The sequence below is a fragment of the Myiozetetes cayanensis genome, unplaced genomic scaffold (genome assembly GCF_022539395.1).
Source record: "Myiozetetes cayanensis isolate MyiCay16 unplaced genomic scaffold, myiCay2020 scf6-25, whole genome shotgun sequence".
Lineage (NCBI taxonomy): Eukaryota > Metazoa > Chordata > Aves > Passeriformes > Tyrannidae > Myiozetetes > Myiozetetes cayanensis.
Window position 1 is genome coordinate 53,045,951 of NW_026087853.1, and position 15,262 is coordinate 53,061,212.

General features: G+C 47.4%; 1 protein-coding gene across 1 annotated transcript in view; it reads left to right on the forward strand.

Moving 5' to 3' along the window:
- Positions 1 to 2,827: 2,827 nt before the first annotated feature.
- LOC126651136 (F-actin-monooxygenase MICAL2-like) overlaps positions 2,828 to 15,262 on the forward strand; it is a 36,435-nt gene continuing 24,000 nt past the window's right edge. The window contains exons 1-5 of the mRNA XM_050336710.1: positions 2,828 to 2,858; positions 4,871 to 5,063; positions 8,033 to 8,205; positions 9,480 to 9,554; positions 13,540 to 13,637. Of these exons, the coding sequence (XP_050192667.1) occupies positions 2,828 to 2,858; positions 4,871 to 5,063; positions 8,033 to 8,205; positions 9,480 to 9,554; positions 13,540 to 13,637 (570 nt within the window). The remainder of the gene's footprint in view (positions 2,859 to 4,870; positions 5,064 to 8,032; positions 8,206 to 9,479; positions 9,555 to 13,539; positions 13,638 to 15,262) is intronic.

Sequence of the window (15,262 nt, forward strand, 5' to 3'; positions counted from 1 at the left end):
AGGATCCTGCTGACTACCACTGCAGGTGGTAGTAGGGACATCACCCTGAGATGGGCTGCTGGGAAAGGGCAACCAGGAGGTGGGGGATCAATTCAACAAAGCACAGTGTGCTTGGGATTGAGAGAGGAGAATCGTGAAATTAATTAAACAGGCAATGCTGTGGCCAAAACACGGCACTGGGGCAGCGTTACGGTTGAGAAGGATCATCGTATGTGGATGACAGCAGAGTAGGGAAGAAGTTAAGAGCAGCTTAAGGAACAGAAAATTTAAATTCCCTCAATCCCACCAGCCCGTCAGACAGCAAGTTGCAGTAGTGTAGACCATAAAACAGCACAAACACCCTGGGTTGCACCAGCTGCAGAAGCCCTGCAGCTCCTGCCCAAGCACAGCAGGAGGGCTGCCCTGCCCACTCCCTTCCCTCACCCCTGCACAGGACAGCGCCAAAGGACACGGAGGATTTGGAAATGACCATGTTAGCTCCTCAGCTTGCTCACGTTGACTGCCTTGGGAAACTTCAGCACCTAGAAAAACATGAATGAGTTGTTGTCAGGACATTCCCACTTTAACTGGCTGGTGGTGTGGGCTGCCTTCCTGCAGCCAAACTCGTGTGACAGACTTGGTCTGACTGTGACACAAGGTTAACACCTTCCTGTGCATGGCTTGTCCACGCTCTCCCCACACCCCTCCCCTTTCCAGGGCAAATTATTTGAATGTTTTGGTAAAGGACTAGTAGGGACTCCAGTCCAAACTGAGCAGGCAATTTCCTGATGGAGGTCTTTAGCGTGCTGAGGCATAGAGAATAGGATATCTGAAGTGAGCAAGGTGGAAATGAAGTAAGATCTTACACAAATGCTATTTTGAGTGACTGTTTCCTGAGGACTGGGGTTTCCTCTGATAATGTCTGGTGCTGCCATGCAGAGGTCAGTGGCACGGCACCAGTTTGCATAGGCAGGAAACAGGGCTGTGCCCTTTTCCATCCTACAGACAGGATGCCTTTTTAGCTTTTACATTTATAAAGTCCAATTCCTCTGACTCAGTCTCTTAGTTTCTAATAGAAAATCTCCTGTCCTGGGTAGGAAGTGAGTAAGGCACTGGAGCATCTCTCTTACAAGGACAGGCTGAGAGAGTTGGGCCTGTTCAGCCTTGAGAAGAGAGGACTGAGAGGGGAACTCATCAGTGTCTGTCAGTATCTGGAGGGAGGGTGTCACAGGATGGAGCCAGGCTCCTCTCAACGGTGCCAAGCAACAGGACAAGAGGCAACAGGCAGAAACTCTTGTACAGGAAGTTCCACCTGAACATGAGTAAGAACTTCTTTCCTGTGTGGATGACTGCTCACAGGAACGGATTGCCCAGAGAGCTTGTGGAGTCTACCTCACTGGAGATATTCAAGAACTGTCTGGACTCAATCCTGTGCCACGTGCTCTGGGATGACCCTGTTTGAGCAGGGATTTAGACCACTGAACCCCCTGTGGTCCTTTCCAACCTTACCCACTCAGTGATTCTGTGGACCCTGATGTGGGTGAGAGCTCTGACTTGCCATGGAGGTGCCTGCAGCATCATGGGTTGACTGGAAAATCCCAGATGAGTGGCTTCATCCACCCATATGCCCCTTTCCCTTTGGGAATAGCAGTACTGCCATTCTGTGTCTTCTGGTGAAGAAGCGGGTTGACGTGGGAAATACAGCCAGGCATAGACTTGTGAAAGGACTCAAACACTAGCAGTCTGAGGTCCTTAACTCTCCACCTGCAGTGTGATGAGAATGAGGGCACTGATGTTTAGAGCCTGGTTTCTGCCCTGGAGTCAGATTTCCAGAAAATCAGCATCTTCCCACACAGCCTTGCTGTGCAGATGTCTCACTGAGGACCGGGCTGGTGCTGCAAGGATGGGTGGCTGTTCAGGATCCAGGGAGAGCTGTGAGGCTGGAATGGAAAGCCTAGCATCTGTTCAGGAGCATAAATGTGCACCTCACCTTTGTGTAAGTTCTCAACTTTTGGGCTGATTCAGGAGAAATTAGTTCAGGTAGCCCTTCTTACCTAGCTGTGCAAAATGAGAGCTTTAAAGAAGTCCTGGCTTTCTTTTTGAACCCCTTGTTTATATCAGGACATATTTCTCCTTCTTGATACTCGTTAAACATTAGTGGCAGCACTGGCCCGCGGCAGAGTCGCAGAGGTGGCTGACTGGATGTGTTTACATTGCTGTGGAGGGGCAGGTAATGATTACCAGTTGGGATCCAGGCCTGCAGAGCTCCAGGCTTTTGTTTGAATTGGCCACACTCTTCTCCTGTGCTGTTTACATGAGTCCAGCAGCAGCAAGTCCCTGCTGCCTGCACTTGGTCCATACCCATTTTATCCTTAGGGATGGAAAACTCTCCTCCAGGCTGGGTGTAACCACCAGCACCTGCCTACAGGGCTGGGGGTCAGCTCAGTGCTGCAGTAGGAGAGACTTAACATCATCAGAGCCTACAAAGAAACTCTGACCCTTGGGCCTCTGGGATACCTTTGCCTTCTGTTCGAGCCTGTTGCCCAAGGTGCAGTCCTGTGATGAGGGACAGCAGTACTAACTTAATCTTATCAAAAGGCCTGCAGAATGTCTGACCCAGTGTTGGAGTTAGTGCACATGTGGGCGTCCCACGCACTGAAATACCAAAATGGTCCAGTCTCTGCTTTTGTGGAATTGAGTATAACATAATTTATTCAAATTTATATGTCACAGTACAAATATGGATAAAATATGTTAGTAAGGAGTGGGTTTGCTTTGTAATCCTACAGTGGTTTGGGTTGGAAGTGACCTATAGAGGACTATTCCAACCCCCCTGGTATGGGCAGGGATGCCCGTGCAGGATGCTGATCTTAAACATGGTTAGTATCACTGTGCATGTAAACTTATCTTGCTCAGAAAGGACTCTGCTGTCTAACAAATTCCTGAGAGGGTCAGCTTCTGGGTGCAGAATTCAAGGGGAGAGATGATGATGCCAAAAAGGAAGGGGGGAAAAAACCCCAAACCCACAACAATAGGAAAAAAGCAAGCACAGAAATGTAACTCTTCAGAGAGTTACATCCATCCCTGTCATCTGGTGTCCTGGGTGACATCCTGAGGTCCTTCACCAGCTCTGACTATTACAGGTCCCTAATGACTGAAAACTGGATGTGTAGTAAGCTATTGAAGAGGGACTTGTTGACTGGAAATCTGTTCATGTTCAGGAACCACGCTGGGAATCATTGTAGGTAGTCTGTCTGTCTGTGGGTTTTGATGGTCTCCAGCTGTGTGTCTGTTAGTCATAAACATGTTTTCTCCTCTTTCCTGTTAGCGTGGCAGGGAGAGCATTAATGCATGGGGGGGGGGAAGGGAACACATACTGAGCCTGCAAGCAAATGGCAAAACTGACTTTCTTTGACAGCTGCTTGCAGTGGCCTCAGGCAGTGCTTACTGCCAGCATGGGTACAAAGTTTATAGACAGAACTGGAAAACTATTATTTGGTTTTGTTTGCTCTGATTGTCATATAAAATGCACCAACTTTTAAGGAGAGAGTTGAAGGATTTGGGGTTTACAAATTGGATCACAAAACCAGTTTCTACTTGGCTTCTGGCAAGTAGAAATGGCACCTCGTGGTCCAGCCCAGCTCATGTTTCATGCCTTCCTGTGAGGAAGGGCAGCCATGCCCTGCCATCCTGTGGGCTTCCATGAGTTGCCCAAACACTGCCAGGCTTGCTGTGCACTGCCCACATCATCTTTGGGTGGGTGGCCTTGGTGGGCCAAAGTAGAAGTCAGACATAAAAATCAGGGAGGTATGAATTTCTTCCATTTTTTCCCATGTGTTTGGGATTTACTTGTAGCACTCTTGCTCCCAGTGGGTTTGTTTTCCACTTTGAACTCCTGCAAGCACTTGGTGTTCAAGGTAAAAACCCTTGCAAGGATGGGGTGAGTGCACTCCTGAAATAAATAAAGGAGCAGCAAGTTAAATAGGAGTTTAACTGATGTTTACTAAATAGTTTGCTCTAATAGATGAGAAAATGAGCCATGTCCAAGGTCTGATGTTTTTTCCACTTATACAGGTGTAAATTAGTTCTAATTCTAATTCAACCAATGTTGAATTAGATGTGGTGAAAGCACCACACACAGGAGGTGAACAAAGCAGAACCACTCTCCCAGAGCTTGTCACTTGTTCCTTCTGCACTGAGCTCCAGGGGAACTTGTGCAGCTGATATGTTTATATTTCCTTGGGCAGCAGACTGTAGATAGATGAGGTTGCTCAAGGAATTGCAAGGGAAACTTGACTTTACTCTCTATTCATCTTGCCTGAATGCAGAGTTCAGGGATGGTGCTGTTTAACTGCTGGGATGCTGCTGCTTTTTCCAAATCAGTGTCCATATTTGCTGTACACAATCAAAAATAACCTGAAGAGTCTGTTTATTTTGTTCACTCCCACTGTCCTAAGTTAACCTACACTTGTAGTGTGAGGCTGAAGGTTTGGCAAGGTTGGTTCAACTGCCTTCTGCCACAAGCACAGCTACGAAGGTGTCCAGAAAAAAGCCCATGAATCCCTAGTTGTGTGGCAGGCACGTGTCTTAGTGCTGCCAGCAGGCACCCAGCCTGATGGCCATCCCACTGAGAAGCACAAGGACCCGTAGCTGCGCAAGCTGAGGCTGCCCCTGAAGTTTCCTTCTCTCTGAATCCAAGCTGAGGAAGCCCAATAGGGCTGTATTGGGATGTTTTTGCTATGCCAGGCTGTCCATGCACACCTCTGGGGGCAGCACAGGGCCCCACACAGAAACCACCAGCGATGGCCAAGACCACTGGATGGCAGAAGTGAAGTTCCCCTGTGGTTCCCTCCTCCCCTAACGCTTTGCTATCACCTTTGTGCTTTGCCAGGCTTCTGCTTGCCCTTGGCTGATGCACCCACCTCCCCCAAGAAGGCGAAGAGCATCCCCGGGCGCTGTGACTTGGAGAGCTGGTTCTCACCTCCTTCCACCAAGTGTTCTGCCATAAGGATCATTCCCGAGGAGGAGATGACTGAGCATAACTTTCTTGCCATCCGAGTCATGGTCACCAGTGATACAAGCAGGTACTTGAAAATATGAGTAAGCCTATAAAAAAACCTATAGAAAACCCAGTTTGATTTTCCCCTGGATTGCTAAAGAAAAATATAACAAAATATAGTACTGTGTGTATGTAGAACTGGGCGGGGGGAGGAGGAAGAAAAAGACAAACCGCTCAGACTAACAATTGTTCTTAACCACAGCCATAAATCCCCCCAGGCACATGACTCACTTTGCAGGAAATCTTTAAACATTCACATCCCACACAGGGGCCTGAATCAGAGGGAAAAACATTGTCTTGATCAGCCTGGGTTCAGCTTCTGGAACAGACATTTTTTGGGACACCAGGATTAAGCAAGTGGGTGTGTTGTGGCAAAAGGTGCATCCTGTTGACGTGGCCACCTCCCGCCTTGGGTACCATCCTGCAGCTCCACACCCTGGGTCTCTTCTGGGATGTTTGAGAGCCTGCCCACCGCTAAGAAATTGGATGATCCTTGAGGAGCTGTCAGAGGAAGCACAATTTCTGCATGCATTAGAATTTATTGACTCTCTGGGCAGGATTCTGTGGGATTTCATTCTGCCTAAAGATTAGGTGGATATCTGCTGAGTAAAGCAGTTTTCCTTACTAAGAACTAAAAAAAAAAAAAGGGGGGGAAGGAAAAGCGAAAAAAGGCAAAACCTAAGCCAACTGATGCAAACTATTGCTCTGTAGGGAAGCTCATTCAGTTTCTAACACCTGTTTGTGGTGCTGTATAGCTTGTGGAGAGCAATGCTCTGAGAAATGCAAATTTCTGCTATTCCCTGCAGTGGTTTGTGCTCTGCACATGGATCTAGGTGCTCTTACAGGGAAGGATGCACCTATCAAGGGCTCCTCTACTGTGAGGAAATGGAGAACACAGGGAATGGTTTACTACCTCTTTGACACCCCCCCTCCCCCTGCCCCGCTGAGCATGTGCTTGTATCCCTCGCTAATACCCTCCTGCTCGCAGTGGCGCCCGGGCAGTGATGAGAGCCGGCTAATCCTTCTGATCTGAGGGATCAGCTCCTTTCCCTGCGGCAACCCCCGCGGCTGGACGACAAGGCCCCTGGTTCTCTGCCAGCAGGACGTGGCACGGGGAGCGACGCCACATCTGTCACCAGCGCAGCGAGTGCCAGTGGCTCTGAGGTCGGGCTCCTGCTGTGCCCTTCCCCTTGTACTGCTCTGGCAAACCAGCCCCTGCCCAAAAACGGGGGACAGGAGAAATAGAAAGTGACAAATGGCACTGCTGAGCTGTCCGGGGGGAGCTCAGTGGGACTGGGAAAACGACCAGCTCGGTGACACAGCTTTGCAGTTCAGGGCTTTAGGTACTGTGAATAATAACTACCTACCAAGCAGAGATCAGAGGAGAAGCTTCATGCTATAGCATTACCTCCTTATTGGCCAAGGAAAATAAACCTTTTGCTCTTTAAAACAGAAAGATATCAATCAATGTTGATGGCAGGGCTTTTTCTTTGGTGTGGCGCTCTGCCTGATCTCAGTGTGGTATTGCACCATCCACACAGGGACGCAGCTATCAAAGTCTTCATATATTTATATTTTTATATGTACATATATGTGTTTGGCACTTCTTGAAAGTCACCCTAAAAAGTATGTTTTAGTGGTGAAATATAAGGCCACTCTGATTCAGCCTGCTGAGAGCTGCACACCTGGTGCAATGTTCCCAGTCCCTGCTGTCTTGCCCACCCTGGCCTCCCAGTACTGTTGGTTTGATCTGGGCAAAGCCAGGGTGCAGGGATGGTGAGTGCTACCAGGCTTTTAGCCTGGCATTGTCTGCAGCCTGTCCTTGGTCTGCAGCGTGTCCTTTACCTCCTCTTCCCCCTGAGCTGTGCAAGCAGTGCTATATAAACACAAAGCAGTGTTTTCCTGCTATACCAACAGGGCTGCTTATGGTGTGAGTTCCTCTTTTTTTTAAGGCAGAGCTATTAATCATTACAGTAAATCTATGAATTAGGTTAGCAGTATTGTTTGCATTAAAAAATCAGCTGAGTTGGATCATGCTGGTGGTGGGAATGTGGTCACATCAGAAGGGCTGATGGTGTCTGTTCCCTACAGTGTGGACTTCAGAGATGAAAGAAATGGCATGATTGTTGGAGAACGGGCTAATAATCACCTTAAACTGTCATTCCACCATGAGGCAAGGCCATGATGTGTGTATCATTCACATACGTTTTTTGTGTGGCATAGTTTTAATTACATTTAAACAAGGGATACCATAATCTGCCTCTGTTATTGGCTCAGGTGCCTCCCTGAGGTTGTTGTTACATGGGCTGACCCAGTGGCTTCAAGGAACGAGGAGAAAAGTCTCCTCATTTCTTTATTTCTTATAGACACCTTTTGCATGTTTGAAGGCTGCTCATGCAGCTTCACTCAGTCCTCCCTCTAGACTAATGCTTACAACTGTCTCCAACTTCTTGACTAAGCCTTGTTTGCTGGGCCCACAGCTGTCCTCACGCCTCTCCTCCTGGCTCCTTCTTCACTGGCTCCTCTTATTTCCAAAAATCTGTGCAAAAGATGTGAAAAGTGTAGAGTTTGGACCCTCATGCCTTGTTTCCAGGCCAGTTATGGCATTGCTGTTTCCCTTACTTCATCTTGGTGTACAGCCTTGCAGGCAGAAGGGCCTATCCCTGCTAAACGAGCAGTGCGGTGTTTCACCCCAAGTCTCTCAGTGGCACTTTGACTCCAGGTGCTGGTTGTCTGTGCAAATGCAAAGTCTGGTGGGAAAAGGGATAGCTCAGCTGTATAGCACCTACAGCAAATTACAGTCCTGTGATAAGGATGATGAAAATGGGGAAAACGAGGACATTGGGTCTGGCTGCCAAACACCTATTTCACTGAGACACCCACACTTCTGTCAGTGCTGAAGCCAGTGCTTGTTGCACTGAAGGGAAATAACTCTGTGCCATATACCTCCTGAAATGTCCCACTTTCTTTCTATCTTGCCCTTTTTCTTGGTAGCTCTGAGCTGGAGTCTGATTTTAATGGTGACTCATCTAACTCTGAAGTGAGCGAAGGACAGACCACGCTGCTGGAGCCCCCCGCCTGCTCGAGCCCCATCCAGAGGTGGGCATCGCTCATCAGCAGCCCTGTGGTGCCAGAGGAAAGCTCCAAAACATCCAAAGTTGCTGATGGTAAGCAGCATCCTGACCTGAGGCTCCTGATGCATCCTGAGGGCTGCAAGCAGGGTTGGGGGAGAGGTTTCAAAGCAGAGGATGTTCCCTGTAGTGTTAGTTCCCACTGTGACAGGTTGTACCTGTTAGTCGTGTCTTTGTTTGGGATGTTTCTGCCTTTCTGGTGCTGTAACTGAAACGCCATTTCTGTGATGCAGGGTAACCTGGAGTAGTTGTGCTTTATATTTAGCTTGTGGGGTGGGATGACTGTTTTCCCACAGGCAAAAACTTTGGATATTCTTAGTAGTCAATGCAATATCTGCAGCATTGCCTAGGCAAAGGTTGTGTTGGGAAGCACTAGAGAGCTCTGCTTTGTGCAATTTGTGTTTCTGCCAGTATCTGCTTAAAATCTTTTTATCCAGTGAAAGCACAATGAGGAAATGATATAGCCAGCAGGGGGGTATGGAAAGGCTTAGGAACAATCTGCCTCCAAATGAATACTCATTTCTGAAGCTAGTCAGAACTAAAAGATGTGCTATAACAGACAAAGAAATTGTTTTGGAGAAAATAAAAGACCATCAGCATTCATTTCTTCTTATCTCTCCCCCACCCCGCCCCACATCCACATATGCATCTTTAATCCAAACAGAAAAGAGGGGGTTTCATACAGCAATTTGAATTGACTCTTGGATAATGAGGCCCTTGTTTAGGGCAAAAGGACAGCAGCAGACCCCGAAGAGTTCCCAGCACATGTGACCCATGCAGTCACTGAAGGATTTTATCCTTTTTTTTCCCCAGTTTCATGTTGTCCCCCACCCCTGGCTGCTAAGGTCATGTTCCTACCACCATCACTTTCCTCCCCCCACCATGCCAGCCGGGTTATCCAGATCTTCCTGAGCAGCCTGTTTTGGCTCTGCATCCTCACCCAGCTGCATTAGCGCATTTTCCCCCCCCGCGTTCAGTCTGCCCCTTCGCCCGTCTGTCTGTCTGTCTGTCCGTCCTTCTGCTCGTGTCGGCTGCTCCGAGAAAAGAGCCGGTGTCGGTTTGGGGATAAGTGAGAAGGTTCCTGGGCTCTCCCACCAGGAGTTGCTCCCGGCATCCCGCGGCGTGCACGCGCTGCCCTCTCCCGGCCGCGCCGCGGGGCCGGGGCCGCTGGAGGCTGCTTGGAAAACTGACCCCAACTGCCGGAGGTTTGAGGGGTTTTTCCCCTCTACTTTTATTTTTGAACATCTCCATTTTCGGTCTTCGACTTCTGCTGCATTAGCTGAATCTGTGTCCTTTCTGTTTTTGTTCAGCACTCCAGAGAGCCAACAGCTTTCACTCCACAGCGTTAAATAAGTGTCAGAATTGGAGGAGAAAACTCCAAACAAGTGAGTAAAGCCTGAGAGGTGATTGTATTTTTTTATTCGTGCTGTTTTCGATTTTTCTGTCTCTTAATTGTCTGCTTCCCCTTCTTTCCTTTAGAAGTTTTGTATTTTTGAGTCACTAGATGAGAAAACAGAGATCTAAAACACATCAAATATTTCTTTTCCATATTCTTATCTTTGAAAGATCAAATTCCCCTTCTGTGTGACTGTTCTCTATGTAATTACATCCATCAGCAAGCGGTGTCCTCTTTAATTCTCCAGAAGAGAGCATGTGCTCCTGTGCCAGAGCTGCATATTTTGTGTCTAGCCCTGCCTGCGCCACTTGCTTTTGACTGGGTGCAACACGGAGTCTAACATCATGTCACTGATTAGAAATGCTGCTGGAGGTGCCTCTTTGCATCCTTCCACAGGTGCTCTGTCACCTCTTTTCTGTTGGTAAAAAAACAGGTAGTATTTCTGGGTTGCTGAAAGGAAGAAAGCCAACACTGTCCCAAGAGGTGAGCTAGTGAAAATAGGTATTATTAGTTCTTGTCCTCCAGCAGTGTCCCTTGTTTTGGGCTGACCTGTCTTTGCCCATGGGAATCACACAGGAATGTAGTGACTTTGGTAGAGACCAACCAGCTCTGTTCTCTGCTCACTTCTGAAGCACTGTGGTCATCCTCACAGCTGAGGCTGCATCTAGGTAACCTTTCTCTTGGGCTGGAGTCCCCAGACAAGCCAGCCACACTTAGTCACATCCTTGCTGCTTGGAACCATGTTGCCCACCCTCCTTGGCACAGCCCCTTGGCAAGTGCACACACTTTCCTCCCAGGATCCCATTGAGGATTGGCAGGTACCTGCCAGGATTGACCTCACTAGTATTGGGGTTGGGTGAGCTTACCAACAGCCCAAACCCTCTCAAAGCTTTGTTAGAAATGCAGTTGTATCTGGCAGACTGGGGGGTTGACAGTCCTAGGTGTGAAACATGAATGTACAGCAGCAGAAAGAAGGGCTTTGTGCATGTGACCAAGTGCCACACTTTCTAGATATGGAGACGGTGGGTTTTGAGGAATGCTGGTGACAGCTGCTCTTTACCCTGCCCTAAACTGCCCTCTGCAACAAGGGGGATTTCTCCTGCCACTTGGAGTCCCAGTTACCCTCAGAGAAGTTATGTTTCAGCTTCTGAAACAAGTAGGACCCCTGTACCCATTAGAGGACCAGTGATCAAGCAGAGGCGTTTTGGCCTGCTTGCTTTGAGTGCCCAAGAAAGCTTCAAAATCATTTGCAGGTGCCCACTGTGGGATGAATTTTTAGATCTCAGAAGATAAGCTGCATCTCTCCTTCCTGGCACCAGGCTTGCCTCCAAGCCTGGTGTCCACTATACACATGAGCAGTGTCACTACCCACCCACAGTCCCTTGGAGGCCCTGATGCCACAAGTCTGGGATAACTCAGCAAATCTCAGAGTATCTACAGAGCTATTTCATAGTCCTGAGAGAAGGCTCCCACTAAGCTCAGCTTCAGCAAACCCTCCCCTCCCCCTGGTCTGTCCCCAGAGAAGCAGTTGTGGCAGACGGACAAGCAGACAGGTACAATGGGGCTGTGTTCCCTGGAATTCGCTGCACTTCCAAAGCATGAGGCCTTGCCATGCTCTGAGAGGCTGCAGGGGGTGTGTCACCCAGGGGAAGGCTCTCCCATGCCTAAGATGGGAAGGTGGAGAAGATTGTTCTCCAAGTCTCATGGCATCTATGTCAGCCTTGACTCCACCTCTGAGCATTTGGGGATTGGCATATGCACCAGAGTTTGGCTGCACCAAAGGATTGGGTTAAAAATCTTGCCTTAATTGATCTCAGTTGTTAAAAGCTCAATCAAAAATTACGCTTATTCCAGATTTGAGGTGGGGGTAAGAAAGACAGAGAGGAAAGAAGAGAATATTGGGGGTGAAGGAGGGCATCCCTCCTAATTTTAACTCATTTTCAGCTTATTCACAGCAAGTATATTACTTAATGGTTTGCCAATTAATTTTCCCATCGTTTTGTTTAAAATCTACCGTCTGCCTCAAGGGCTCTAGAGGGAGCTAGAAGCCTTTGAGAGAAAAGTGGTGTGCTGCATGAATCTGTCTGAACCTCAAGTAGGCTGTTAAAATGAGGTGTAAAGCACAGTCAGCATTCAGTGGGAACAGAATAAAGGCAATTTTTAGTCTCTGGAGGAACACTAAGTCATAGTTTCTATATTTAATCCAATTTGATTACAGGAATTTATATGATCATCAGTCACATGAAAAAAAATCTGTCTCCTTTTCAGACATATTTCCCAAAACACATATGTTTCATAAACAGCACAGGGTACACGGCCAAGGAAAGGAAATCAGTGTCACAGCTATATTGGCTGAAAGGCTCAGAGCAGGATATTACCTTTCAAAACCTTTAATCCCCATCGCCCAGCCACAGGGAACACTGTGCTCTTAATTTATCTTGGGATTTTGGGCCAAGCAGATCATGATAGTGCCCTAGGGAACTTTTTTTTTTTAAATCCTGTTTTAAAAGTGAAGCTGAAAATATCGATTCAGGGTGTTGATGGGAATAAAACCATTATCCCTGTGACAGGCAGCGAGCTGTGGCTGTGTGTGGAGCAATGATCTCGCGTGTGCAGGCCCCGTCCTTCTGAGCTAATGCACACCCACGAGAGCTGGAGTGGGAAGCAGTTCTCCCTGTGGGCTTGTGCCTTTACCCTGCAGAGCCCTGGGCTGGGGGTTTTATGTCCTCATGGGAGCTGTGGCTGTATTTCCCCTCCGTGTGCTGAACCGTGACATTTGCTCATGTCAGGAGGCTCAGAGCTTTAGCAGATCAGGCTAAACCCCCCTGGCTCACTTATGCAGGTGGTGGTAGTGGTATTTTTTTATCCTAATTCTGGATTCTCATGTTTTCCTGTGGCTCAGTTCACTTTACAGAATGTAAAGGTCAGCCCCTGGCTGCTGTCCCTGCAGGAGTTCCTTAACGAACTCCAGCGCATTGTTTCCCTCCAATCTTGATTGAACATAACCAATTGCATCAAGATTGGGTACAAATAGGTGAGACACTGAGAGGAAAGGAAACTTGGCCTCTCTCCCTGGCTTGTCTTTGCCGAAGTTCACATGCAGGAACTCTCCTCTCTCCCTTGAGTGTTGTTTTTGTCCTTATTCAGTTTTTAGTCCCTGTGTAGAAGAACCAGAGTTTACTTTGGGAACCTGCATGGATTTCAGAACTAATAGTTGGGTTTGGCAGTTAATAATTCACTTATAAATATACTTGTCATGTTATAGCTTGACATGGTAATATCTTGGCTCAGGGACACTTCCATTTGTCCAAAGATTATTTATTGTGTAAAATTCCCACAGGCACAAATATTGGAAAGTTCTCCTGACTCCCTTCAGGTGCAAGTTGCACCTACTTTTTCTTTCAGCAGGTCTGTGTATGTCTGTACTAGTTTTGGTTCAAGGCCTTTAGTAATTAGTTACCTTGCCTGATCCTAGGAGAGCCCCCGCATGCCGCCTGTTGTCCTGGCTTGGGAGACCGTTTGGGATTATTTCTGTACTTTCTACCTGCAGATGGATGTGTTTCCCATTTTTCTCTTTCCCGTTCCAATGAACAGCCCTCTCAGAGGTTCTTCATTTCTCAGAACTACCCAGAGTTCAAAAGTCACAGGTTGTTTTGACTGCCTCTCCTTCTGAGGCCTGAAAACCCTCTAAAGGGGGCTGGTTTTCCAGAGAGTTTCCTGGAACTCAAAAGCTGCTTTACCACATCCAGCCAAAAAGTGGAAGCAGTTCAAGTACACTGCTGAAAATATCAACATGTGTTTGGCACAGCATCCACACGTAGAGTGAGGCCATAAACTTCAATATTGTAGGTCAGTTCTTCAGGTACAGCTGTGTCCAGGTGAACGTTTAATTTTCTACTCTCATTCTTTAATTGCAAACTTTATTTAAGACAAAATCAATAGCAATGTGACAGTTAAATTTGTGTCTTTGACAGGCTTTCCTCTGCTGTCCAGCAAGAAACCTGGGCTACACTGGAAGGACAGCTCAGGCAGCTGTCAGAGCGGTCCTGGAGAGGGTCATTCCCAAACACAGGTATGAAGGAGAATTGTGCAGAGCAGAATGTAACTACTGTTGGGGCACGTCTGCTCTTGGCAGGCTGTCTGGGCATCCTCTGCCCTTTCAAATAGTTTTGGTTCTCACAGTAACCACTGAAGTTGGAGTTATGCTTGTGCTATACACAGTGAGGAGGACTTGCTCTAATTTGATATAATTATTCCCAAATCAAGCATCTAAGTCATGCTTGCTGTGGGATTCAGACATAGATTCCATGAAGAGTTAGGCACTAATCTGTGGCATCAATCATGAAATCATAGAGTAGTTTAGGTTGGCAAAGACCTCTAAGATTGTTGTATTCAACCATTAACCCAGCACTGCCAGGTCCACCACTAAACCATATTCCCAAGTGCCACATCTATGTGTCTTCTAAATACCTCCAAGGATGATGACTATACTGCTTCCCTGGGCAGCCTGTTCCAGTGCTTCATGACCATTTCAGTGAAGAAAGTTTTCCAAATATACAGTCTAAACCTGTCTTGGCACAGCTTGAGACTGTTTCCTCTCATCCTGTCACTTCTTACATGGGAGTAGACACCATCCCTCACCTCACTACAACCTCCTTTTGGGTAGTTGTGGAGAACACAAAGACATTTTGGTGCTGGAGCATGTCCAGAGAAGAGCAACAGAGCTGGTGAAGGTTCTGGAGCGTAAGACTAACAAGGAACAGCTGAAGGAGCTGGGGGTGTATAGCCTGGAATAAAGGAGACCTGGTGGAGACAGGGGATTTCTGCTGTTAAAGCCTTTAGATGTAGGCGTCACATGTCTAATATTTTCCCCTTACCTCCAATGGGCAGAAGATTTCTAGACTTGCAACAGGTCCTGTGCTCCACACCTCCCAGTACTCAGGAGTATCTTCTGCTTCCTTCTTCCATTGTATTTTAGGGGTTTTAATTATTTTTTTTTTAAGGCTGAGGAAGGGTGGACCTGCCCTAAGTGCAGCACTGCAGCAGGAGTCATGACCGATCATCCTGAGCAAAGGGCAGCATGTCCCTGGACTCGGAGCCAGGTGGAGCAGGGGCCAGCCCACATCCGCTGTGGCCCAGCCATTTGCCCTCACTCTTGGGTTAACCATGATTAATATTTCTTGACCTCAGGACCTGTGTTAGAAAAAAAATCAACTCTTCCACATCCATGGTGGTAGTTGAAATCCGGTACAGGACAATGGGGTCAGGAAGGGAATGTCCCAGGGGAGCAGAGCTGCACAATGATGCACAAGGAGAGGTGACTCCGTGCCGCTCCTGTTCTACAAGCAATGCTTAGTGACCTTTTTCTTACTTCAAAAAGTAAGGACTAAGAGGGTGTTCATTTGTTTATTGGTGTTTCTTACATTTTTCTCTCAGAGATCCTGGCCAGTAATAATTTTAGTCATCAAATACAACTGTGAAATGGAGAGGAATCATTACTGCTTTAGTTCTGATGCTTCTGGGAAATGAAAAGTCAGACAGATTAATGGCTTCACCCATGTGAATTTGGGAATCTGGCACATAAATGGAAACAGGAATTGAATCTTCATACCATCCATTATCACATAGCACTGATGATAAAATGCCTCCCTTTTAAAAGGAAGAACAAACTCAAGTTTTGGTCTGCTTACTAGATAA